General features: G+C 40.7%; 1 protein-coding gene and 1 long non-coding RNA gene across 3 annotated transcripts; one reads left to right on the forward strand and one right to left on the reverse strand.

Annotated features, from left to right (window-relative positions):
• Positions 1–770: 770 nt before the first annotated feature.
• On the reverse strand, positions 771–4,280 carry LOC115192293 (uncharacterized). Its single transcript, XR_003877910.1, has 2 exons — positions 4,173–4,280; positions 771–922 (listed from the first exon to the last, which is right to left on the reverse strand). It is a non-coding gene; the product is annotated as an uncharacterized LOC115192293 (long non-coding RNA).
• LOC115192292 (forkhead box protein F2-like) lies at positions 3,553–11,381 on the forward strand. Of its 2 annotated transcripts, none has more exons than XM_029750617.1 (3): positions 3,553–3,694; positions 4,510–5,920; positions 10,657–11,381. In XM_029750617.1, the coding sequence occupies exons 2-3, from the start codon at positions 4,948–4,950 to the stop codon at positions 10,824–10,826; spliced, it is 1,143 nt and encodes a 380-aa protein (XP_029606477.1). In that variant the 5' UTR covers positions 3,553–3,694; positions 4,510–4,947; the 3' UTR covers positions 10,827–11,381. The 2 variants fall into 2 exon arrangements, with proteins under 2 accessions (XP_029606477.1, XP_029606478.1); XM_029750618.1 differs by lacking the exon at positions 3,553–3,694 and adding an exon at positions 3,903–4,036.
• Positions 11,382–11,788: the final 407 nt, after the last annotated feature.

The following is an 11,788-nucleotide window of genomic DNA, read 5'->3' on the forward strand; positions in this document are numbered from 1 at the left end:
ATTCCATTCGAGCTAGCTAGAATTTGGCCCTAATTTTAAGTGCAAATGGGAAAGGGCTTTAGATAAAACAAAAATGTAAAAAGGGTTCTATATTGAATATTTTGGTGACCTCAAAATTCCAATTCAAAAACCAACTGCCAATCCATCCCAGCTTGATGATGAAAGAGGATGGTGGTTGAACCAATTTGCAAGTAGCCTAGCAATAAGCACATTATTATTCAATGTATTAAGGTAAGCAAAAGTAAATTATTTAATTCAAACATATGAAGTCAACGTCATATGAGACTATAGGCTAAATATATCATGTTTAAATGTTCAAATTTGAGCACGTTTGTAAGCTAGCTATAGCTAGCTAAACCGAAAAAGCTAGGTTAATTTAATTAATAACTTTACAAGTTACTTTCAAATACATTTAAAAAAAAATATTATGGGATATGCCAAATAGAGCTACAGATCCAGCCTGACTATGGCAATTAGCTAATTGTTTATTTTATTTCAGTGTGGAGTCAATTGATGGGCCTAGCCTATATTTCCTGAAGCCACTAGAACACTGTTGCTGACAGAGGCATGTATACATGTTTTATGATAAATTACGCATAATAAGTGTTGATTCAATAGCCTAGTTAATCATGACATGACTTTTAACACTATCTATGTTTTTCTCAGTCTGGCAGTAACCAAGAACAATCAGAGGCAGAAGATCCCTCTTTCAGCTGCTGCTGACAACAGCATATAAATTGTTATTCCACATAATAATTGTCTGCATAGCATTTTGTCTTCATTTTGGCAGATTAACTCATGTTTATTTCTGTAGATTAATACATGTTTTTCCTCCTTTTTTCGTTCTTCTCTGGAACCGGTCAAGCAGGTAGGTAGGCCAGTGGCAAAGGAGTTGTGGCTGGTTTGAATCCTGGGTCTGGCGCTGAAGAAAAAAAACAGGCAGAATTGATCTGACAACTGGAGGGCTGCTGGATTCACATCCTCAAAAGGTTATCCTACAGTTTGGTCCTTGAGCAAGGTCCTTAACCCCACAAGATGCTTTATATCCAGGGGCGCTGCATACAGCTTGAACCTGTGTTAGTCTCAACTGTATGTGTCTGCTTTTTGGGGGAGTTGAGAATAGAGCAGAAGACACATTTTTGTTGTTCATTGTAACTAAATGGACAAAGTATATTCTATTATAAAGAAGTCAGCCATTCAAACGAAGAGTTGCCTTCCACCAGTGCATATTTCCAAATCATGTTTGCATATAATGACAAATTCTAAAACTATGCTGGTATTCTTTTGGCCATTATTTGTTTATTTGTATATTAAAATATGACTATTTAATAGTAAGTAGCCATAATTCATAAATGGCACCATGAAGGGTTCTATATGGAACTTTTTGTGGTTCCATAGCATAGGCTATATAAGGAACCTTTTTTCTAAGTTCCCATCCACAGTTTTTATGCAAGTAAAGTCATATCGTATTAAAACAAAAATCATAACAGGTGTGATGGAAACAGGAAGTGTCCATGTCACTTTATCAATGCTGAGAGACCACTTGTTTGTTTGACATGGTGGGTTCTTTTTGTGTCGCGGGAAATGGCGGTGGAAACGACTTTATGCCCCTAATATTGATATATCCATGATATCGAAGTCACGAAATGGGTTGTGTGGGCCTCGCACACCATGCAGTTTATTAGACTACATATGAAATAAATTACGAACTTCACAGGGTGATGAGCATGATGCTGCTTTCCAATAAATATCGAGGGTCTTATTCTAGTGACGTGACAGGCTTGACTGCCGTTTGACACCCCCCAAAATGGCGCTTTAGTCCATAACAATCTCATGTTGTAGGCTATACGTACGCTCCAGATACAATCTGCGCTCTATTGGCACGTGCCAATACCAGAGTAAGTACATTCGCTATAAAACGCAACATGTTTTGTGATAAAAAACAATCAGTAGAGTTGAAAATACGATGGATTTAACTTGTATTTTTTTATTCAGTACATGGGAATTTAACCGCAAAATGTATTTTTATGTGCACTGCGTCATCACGCACAGCCTTTCATCTGCAACAAGCCAATTTAATGGAAACATCTGTAGTGGGAAAATGCAAAAAATTTTATGTGGATTTTAGAAAATTCGCATGAAAATCTCTCGCCAATTGGATGGAAACCTAGTTTATGGTGGGAAAATGATTTTATCCGCAAATTATTTTTTTGTCTAATGCAAATGTTTTTGTTGGTGTCAAAGGACAAGGGGTATCCTAATGTTAAAACGCACATGCACAAAGAGATTAGGAGCCGATTAGATTGTTATACTATTTTCTGTCTATTTTCTATATCTCGACTATCCAAAATTAAGACGTTTATATCGTAAATGCAGAAATGAAATCCATAAGGCCCGGCTGCAAGATTTTCCTATTCTGATCGAAGGTTGTAATTAGGCCAAGTCTACTGTTTACAGTTGTTCAGTCTTTCCTTCTCATCGTTTCGATTCAGCGGCACAATACGAAATAAAGCTCATTCTAAACCAAATCCATATGGTAGAAATGAAATGAGGGAGAAGAAGCAAACAAAGGAGATATTGTGATGTGATTTATCGGCCCAAATAAAGATGAATCATCTAAATCGTACGTTATAACATTATTTTAAACCCATTACTATTTTTGGTAGGTCTGTTAGTATATTTCTGTATAGCTTATATACCTACTAAACTGTAAATATTGATTATAAACGTAAACAACTAGCCTATATATTAGACATTCTATTTACAAAAACAAAGCCTATACAATAAAAGTAATAGGGGGAAAAAATACTGGAATTTGTGTTATATTCGTCTTTATAGAAATTAAGCCAAAACGTGTTATTTTTCATGACATTGGGTGGCTGAATGGAAAACGAGAAAGTGTAGCCTATCAAACGCAGACAACGATATTGAAATGAAGTGTAAGTCATCACAGTATAAATGGGGCGGCAGGTAGTTAGAGCGTTGGGCAAGTAACCGAAAGGTTGCTGGATCAAATCCCCGAGCTGACAAGGTAAAAATCTGGCGTTCTACCCCTGAACAAGGCAGTTAGGCACTATTCCCCGGTTGGCCGTCATTGTAAGTAAGAATTTGTTCTTAACTCACTTGCCTAGTAAAAACAAATAAAAAGCCTGTTAAACGCATGATGCAGGCCTGCAATAAAAAGTGTAATAAGTTTCAATAACACTGAACATCGCAATGGGATGGATAAGTGATCTACAAATAAAAAATAATTAATATTTCTCTCGTGGTTGTTGATCATATTATTATTTTTTAATAAATAATTGCATCATGTTGGACAAATCTGTATTATGATCGGTCTTCATAAGGGAGGAAGCTGTCGACGCCCGTGAGCCTAATTTCCGTTCTCTCGCTCTAATGAATGCGGGACCCAGGGGAAACTCCCTGCCAGGGACCAGCTCGAGCCTGGGGCGGTAAGCTGAAACTGGCGCGCTGTGTGTGGTATCCAGGGCTGGACTTGATGGAAAAAGCCTGCTTCCACTCATGTCAAAGTCATTTACTCAGAACAACCCCCGCTAACACACGCATGCACTCCGGCGAAAGAGCACCACCTCTTCCTCTCCCCTCCCGGTTCAGCGCGACAATTTGTTTTCTATGTGGGTCGGTTCCGTAGTGACTCTCACGATTGGGTCTGAGAGAACTAGGCAAACACGAGGTACGGATTAATTTCACGAGATTTCTATGAGCCTGCACAGTTCAATGTATTATTATTTTTTTTATTTAACCTTTATTTAACTAGGCAAGTCAGACAAATTATTATTTACAATAACGGCCTAGGTTAACTGCCTTGGGTTAACTGCCTTGTTCAGGGGAAGAACAACAGATTTTTACCTTGTCAGCTAGGGGATGTATCGCTGCCTCTACTGGATCTGATATCTAACATGATCTTGTTGCATGCCAACAAAAAATGTAGGCCTACCATTAGACCTGGCACACCAGCTGGGTGCAATTAATTATCAGGTAGAATAGAAAACCAACAGGCTCCGGACCTTGTAGGGTAAGTGTTGAATACCCCTGGCCTACACAGTTATACCCTCGTCATTACAGAAAATGTTTCTGCTATGCGGTATCATGACACTTATCAACAATCTGAATGTTTGGTAACAACATGCAAGAAGGAGTTTTTTTTTTACCTTGTGCGCGTTCGGTGTGGCGCTGTTGATTGGAACGTCTGGGAGGTTTGATAGATGGCGTAATTGCGTGTAGCCTATTTGATATATCAGAGTGAGAGCATGGGAAGGAGAGAGAGGGTGGAAGAGGGAAGGAGGGATGGAGAAATGAAGAGCGAGGGGCATGACTCTGCTGCAACGACTGGACAGGAAGGGGAGGGGGCTCTAGTCGTCACTGATTTCAGTGGGATTGGGTGGGGGGGGGGGGGGGGTAGATTTAAGAAATGATAGGTGGTCGCATTTTGTTTGGTTGAGCGGCAGCGCACACTAAATCGAGTAGTCTTCGTGTTTCCTCCCCCAGGGATTAAGGAGGGCGATGCCCACCCGGTGCGCCACAGAGCTGCACTCACCGCCACGGTTACAACGAACCATACCGGAGCCTAGGTCGGACTGAACCCCGCAAAACGCTGCGTTTATACCGAGCCCTCATTGGATACTCTGCACCCCACCGTCTCTCCCACATTTTGACACTGTGCACTCGCTGCACATTCTCTGCGAAATAGGAGAATCCAACGAGGATTTTCCCTCTCCAACCACTTTTGGTGGAATTCCGAAGACCAAATGATTGTGTGATTTGTAGAGGACGTTGAAAATAAGCGACATTTCTTGTGATCAACTTTTTCGAATCCTATCACTTTTCTTTTTAAAGATCTATTGCTCCATATCTTGCTCTCCGCTTCCCCCTCTCCCCTGAGGTCACTGCTCATCTACGCCACTGTTGTGCGTTAGCGGAGCAGAGATGACGACCGAGATCTCTCAGCAGCAGCTGGACCCGCCGCCTCCCCTGAGGTCCAGCCCGGCCTCCGGCGTCCTGCACCCCGCAATGATGAGTCCACAGACCGAGGTGGATAGCTCCTTGGCCGGGGCCAAAAGCAAGAAGGCGAGCTCCGGTCTGAGGCGACCAGAGAAGCCTCCTTACTCGTACATTGCGCTCATCGTCATGGCGATACAGAGCTCACCGACCAAGAGACTGACGCTCAGTGAGGTCTATCAGTTCCTCCAGGCCCGGTTCCCCTTCTTCAGAGGATCCTACCAGGGCTGGAAGAACTCCGTCCGGCACAACCTCTCCCTGAACGAGTGCTTCATCAAGCTGCCCAAAGGGCTAGGCAGGCCGGGGAAAGGCCACTATTGGACCATCGACCCGGCCAGCGAGTTCATGTTCGAAGAGGGCTCGTTCCGCCGCAGACCCAGGGGCTTCAGGAGAAAATGCCAAGCTCTGAAGCCCATTTACCGGATGATGAACGGGATAGGCTTCGGTACGTCCATTTTACCGCAGAACTTTGATTTTCAGGCGCCCACTGGGTCTCTGGCGTGTCACAGCAACAGTTACAACTTGGACATGATGACCAACTCCTTGGCCGGTGGCTACGACGGACTGAGCGGTGGCCACCACGTACCTCACATGTCCCCGAGCCCCGGGTCCACATATATGGCCAGCTGTCCGGTAACGTCCAACGGGGACTACGGTGGACCGGACAGTAGCAGCAGCCCTGTGCCCTCGTCCCCGGCTATGGTCAGCGCGTTGGACGGTCATTCTCCATACGCCAGTAGCGCCGGACACTGGGCGTCTCCCGGCGGCTCCCCGTACATAAAGCAGCAGCCTCTGGTCTCCAGCAGCTCGGCGTCCTCTGGGCTAAATTCCGGCATGTCCCCCTATTCCCTGGAGCAGAGCTATCTCCACCCGAATGCCAGGGACACCGCCGATATCTCAGGTAGGCCAATAAACGTTGAGTAAGTTAAGTCATAACACCTTAATAAATCGTTTGAAATGTCATGCGTAATATAGAGTTTAAGCATACGCATCTTGCCATTCCAAATACACTTGGTCAAGCGTAGCAAGTACTGTAAAACGTGTCATATAAAAGTAGTGCATTTGTTACACACACGGGAAACAAACCTTTGCAGGTTGATAATTTCCTAACTCAAAATGTCTCTTTGATCAGGCTGTTTTCTTGAGGCTAAAACCCCAACTTTACGGAATGCGTAATACAAATTGCTACATTTGTATGTGAAAATTTTAGTTGTCCTTTCTTATAGTCAATAGAGAATATCACTCTTACTTGGGCTACGTGACACATCCGCAGATTAAACAAAGCTTTGGCAAAGAAAATGACCACCGGTAGTCTAGTGTGTTTGTTTCAGCCTAAATATGGAATGACTTGTAATACATCTATACAACTATGTTGGAGATGGATAGGTCTCAGATCATTTTGGCCTAATTCAAAGGACTTGTTGACGTGGATGCATTTCCTTCAAATTTGAATTTGTGTTCTGGCAAAATGTCTTCCATCTGTTGTGGGTTAAAGTAATTTCATTGGATTTAAGATGATTAGTTTGCAACTATATTCTGTCGTGGAACTAAGGTAACATTTTGAATAACTCCAGGTGAAATAATGCTCTTTAAGGGACTCCATTACAAATATGCATGGGTAATTAGAAGGACACTTAAGGTGAGGTGGGAAATATAAGGGCAAACACAGCTTCTAAGAACAGAAATTAACAAAATAGTTAAAAGTGTTGTTGATATATAGGCTAGGCCTTAGGAAGAATAATGTGGTGGCTGTGTTCTTGTTTACATAAATGTTTAGAAAGGAATTTGAGTTTATTTATTCTTGCTCACAGATAAAACTGAAGAAATGCAGAATTTACATTACTAATAATTGCAAAACACCAATTTAAAATACATAACACATAATACGTGACACAAATAGAATACTGAACACTTCAAACATTACAGGACATTTTTCATGATGGAAATTGAAATATGGAAATGTGATTTAGAAAAATATAAAACAAATTTGAGAACCATTTAAGAGCTAGAGTTATTATACAGTCTGATAGCAGTGGGTAGAGTGGCGTTTCGCAGGCGGTTCGTACGGGCTGTTATACAGGACAGTTCGTGGCTGTTTCTCGGGAGCCTGGTGGTGCTGTTACCTCTTTTTGGAGGGAGCAGGTCATTCAGTGGATGGTCAAGAGTGTGCATGTCCTTCACCAGGTTCACTGCAGCCTGCTCTCGCCCGTGGTCGGACTGCTCCACCTCTGGAGCTTAGTGCAATGGGCCATAATTGAAACTGTAGCCCCCTTTGTGTAAATTTTACTTATCGCTCCTTAGGCTAGTTGATTGTCTTCACATCCATGTAATTTAGTTCATGTTAACCTTGTTTTACATGATTCTAATATGTCGACGCTTTAACAAAAGTCCAAGGGATTTCTGAGGGGAATTATTCCAAAGCCGGAGGGGTCTCAGGGGTTGTCTAAACAAAGGCTGTGCGAGTCGGACCACACTGAAGAGGATTTCAACTAACGAATAGGCCTAGACCTCGCTAGACCTCCAAGGGTTGTCAAACTTTATGACTTCTCATAACTATTTAGAAGACAAGCCTTTATCTGTTCTCACGGGGCTCTACACGGCCCATAACGATTGTCAGTCACGGCCCGTGTGTTGTCTCTGAAAATGGGGCACAAGGGCAGCACCCTCAGGATAGAGGCCTGCAGTCTTCTAGAGAGAAAACACACCGACACTGCGCGTGCATGCGTCACATCTGGAGTCCTCATGACCTTGATGAGGCTCACGCTCGCTCGCTCCCCTTTCCCTCTCCTCCCTCTTTCTCGCTCTGACTGTGTTGCTGACCTGGCATATAAGGATCTATGACAAAGGACCGCTGTTCTAATTTTCCAGATTCAATTATTTGTCAGAAAATTATATAAGGCCATATAATGATGACTTAACACGTGTGATGTTGCTCCTGCAGCTCTCGGGGATAAACAGTGTAACATGTCTATGCCCTCAAGAGAAACGGACAATCAAACATAAGCACCGTTACCTAAATCAACTTTCAGACATCTCTGAAGGATATGGAGGCCAATTGGTGTAGAAAGCACTGACACGATGACGTTGTTTGGTTATTATAGGCCTATCAAATCACTTTTAACTAACTTAACTTTATCTGGTTTAACACTGAACACTTAAAATGTAAGACTAAACATTTCTTTAAGTTAAATATAATCGTGGCCCTCCCACCCCTACGGGAGAGCAGCTTGCACCCGCACAAGCGGAGTCCCTGCCCATCTTCGGAAAACGTCTGGAACCCTACCTCTTTGAAGAGTAGCCCACCTTACATAACTATCACCGTTCCCCCCTTCCCATCCAATTTTAAAAATGCTTTACCTACTAGCACTGACTTTGCTGCTAAATATTTAAGGAAAATGTAGTACTTGATACGACTGAATGCGCTAATTGCAAATCACTCTGTATAAAACATCTGATATATGACAAATGTAAAAATATGTGTAAACATAATACAACTATCATATATATTTTCTCTGCTATTTTGTGTAGGCCTACGCTCTATGCATCTAATTTACACACATCCAAAATAATCTATTGTACATTCAAATCGTTGCATGTTTAAATGTGAATATTTTAAAGAAGAAATAGGCTTAACTCATGCAGTTTCTTGATTTTAGATTAAACGTTAGTGGTATTCTCATGAATGGGAATACTGAGGGGAGCATGGAAGCACTTCCATTATTTTACCTGTACTAAAAAGGACAGCAATCCCTGCCTCTTCATCAATTAATACATTATTCGCTAAGTAGTCTATGCATAGCCATAATTTTGCTTGGTGTTTCTAGCAATAGACAATGAACATAGACGAAACAGACAGATTCATTGACAAAGTTCACATATATTATACAACATAGAAAAGTGACCATAGAACTGTTGAGTATGAGCGAGGAATATATAGTTTACGGTATAAATAATACATCTAAATGCAGAGGTAGGGATGTTTCGTGGCGGAGTTAATTAACGAGTCCCCGCCGTAAAAGTTGAGGTCTAATCTATAGATTCACTGAAAGTGATTTCTGCACGTGGTGTTACGGGACTCTTCACATTGTTTACTGGCCAAATTATTGCAAGATGTGTCAACTCAAACATAGTTAAAAGGTATATGCCTAATTGCCTACACTGTAAATGGGTGACAGTGAACGTGACAGTAGCTTACAGGCGGTGGCAAGTAAAATTCTGCATTTTATATTACAGTACATGAATACAGCATCAAAGCAAGTACTGTGTAATGACAGTACAATATCATAAAATGTACTATTATACTGTAAAAATGATATGCGTCCATAATCTGAATGAATGGATGAAATTCATTGAGGGGAGGGGTTTGTATTACAGTATTTTACTGTAATTACAAGGGATTGATGCAAGCAGGTTGGCTGCTAGGTAAAGTGTTTACACATTACAGTATATTAATTCGTATTTGGTGTTATATGTCACTTGTACTTCTGGAGGCCTTAAAGGCCCAGTTTAGTAAAAAAAACGTGCAAATATACTTCCATGCTATGAGGTTGTAATAATACTGTGAAATTGTGAAAGATGTCCTTTTAGTGTAAGAGCTTTTTGAAAAGCCTGCTGGAAGAGAGTTTTTGGCCTTCTGTGGTGACATCACCATGTGGCAAATTAGTTAATAGACCAATAAGAAAGAGTGCCAAACCTCTGCCAATAACAGGTACTTTTCATTTTTCCCCTCCCCACTCAAACCACTTCCAGAAAGTCTAGGCAAAATTATTGCTTGAGAAATAGCTTTTTGCTAAACTGTGTTATTTTGACCATTATAATTTAAAAACAATCACAGTAAGATTGTTACCAGAAATTATTTGATATTGAGATAAAAATGCCTGCATTGGACCTTTAACAAAGGCTTCCAACCTGTTAGGTCTACAGTGCAAATCAAAAATACCCAACCATTTAATGTTTAAGATTTGCTGCCTCCTGGGGCACTATAACCAGATGAGTTAAATTGGTACAGAATTCTCACACACAGTTTCAAAAAAATATAGCCTCTTACAAGGCATGCCTCAAAATATGTTCATGAGCCAAAAACAATACCATGCACCCACTAGTGGTCAAAAGGTTTTTGGCGTGCCAAAGATACGGTATGGTACTGTATTCTGAGGGGTGGAATTACAGTACCATGTACAGTGATTCTTTCCCTGCCCCAAACATATTCCCACAATGCACCATCATTTACAGTATGCTGCAGTAAAACATTTCAGAGTATTTTTGTTGATAGTACCATAATTACTGTATAATTTGTGAATGCACCAATTTGTAAGTCGCTCTGGATAAGAGCGTCTGCTAAATGACATAAATGTAAAATGTAAATAATTTAACGTTTTACATTAGTGTATACACAATACACTGAATACTATAACTTTTTTATAGAAGGTCAATTTAGTGCATGAATGCTTCTAATAATAATAATATTTAAGCTACAGAATTTCTATTTGTAAAAACCCACAAGAATTATTAAGGCATTCTCCTATATTCTGAAACGAAACTCAGACTTAACTGGGTTATTTTTTTGTTTAAAAGTCAATTTATTTTTTATGTATTTAGTAAAAATGAGTTATTCACTGTTATCTCCTTTTTCTCCAGTGGGGATCCCTCGCTACCAGAGCCACTCCTCACCCGTGTGTGACAGGAAGGATTTTCTCCTGAACTTTAACGGCATCTCCTCGTTTCGTCCTTCAGCCAGCGGATCTTACTATCATCATCACCAACATCACCAAAGCCTTTGTCAAGACGTCAAACCGTGCGTGATGTGAGCGCGTCATGGAGTGTGCGTAATGGCTCCAAACCGTGCTCCGGAGATGAGAATCTGATCAACACCAAATCAAACAATTTAAACTGATTCCATGTGAGTTAAAAGGCAAATAAATTGGCTAATATTTCTGATGAGAATGAACAATAGGGACAAAGGGCTAGCCTATTTCTGAGAAGCCGGAAAACTTCTCACATCAGGGTATATTTACAGTGGCCTTCGTCGTCTTGATAAGCCTAAATGAAGAACAGTATTATGCAACAACTGTTTCCGAAATTAAGGAAGGCACCAAATCTTCTGACAGTATAACCAAGGTTTTTTTCAAAATAAGTTTCAAATCGACTAATGTGTTTGCTGTCATTAATTGTGCAAACAAATACCTTATATTTTATGTAACTAGGCCTCTGTTCCGATATAGGCCTATAAAAGTAAATGCAGCCTACACATACACAAAGCTTTTTATAACAAATTGAAACACATTTGCACTTATTGTATACCCTTTGAGATTTGCTTAATTTTGTCATGAAGTGTTTCAATAAAACTGATGTATTTTAGGCTACACCTGCCTGCTTGACTCTCTCAGAAATATATTTTACATTTTTAAGAAATATAAATACCGTGTAAGAGATGCACTGTAGTGGCTTGTAAGACCAGGTTAGAGGAGAGTTGGAGCGTAGCCTACTGTTGATTGAAAGACTGTCGTGGGTGGATTGGATGTTAACTGCAAATTCAGCTCCGGTTAGAGAGTGAGGTGGACAAGACTCCAATGAACATTCAACTGTTTATTTTAGCATCAAAAAACGTCCCAGCACAGAGGGCAAACATAAATGAGAACTATGTATGGTTTCTGTAATAGACAGAGACAAGTATTAGGGTTTACATGATAAACAATGGAACATAATCAACATAAAGGTAACTGAAATATGAACTTAAAGCTTACACAATAGAAATGCAAAACACAGCAGT

This window comes from Salmo trutta, chromosome 4 (genome assembly GCF_901001165.1).
Source record: "Salmo trutta chromosome 4, fSalTru1.1, whole genome shotgun sequence".
In the NCBI taxonomy this organism is placed as follows: Eukaryota; Metazoa; Chordata; class Actinopteri; order Salmoniformes; family Salmonidae; genus Salmo; species Salmo trutta.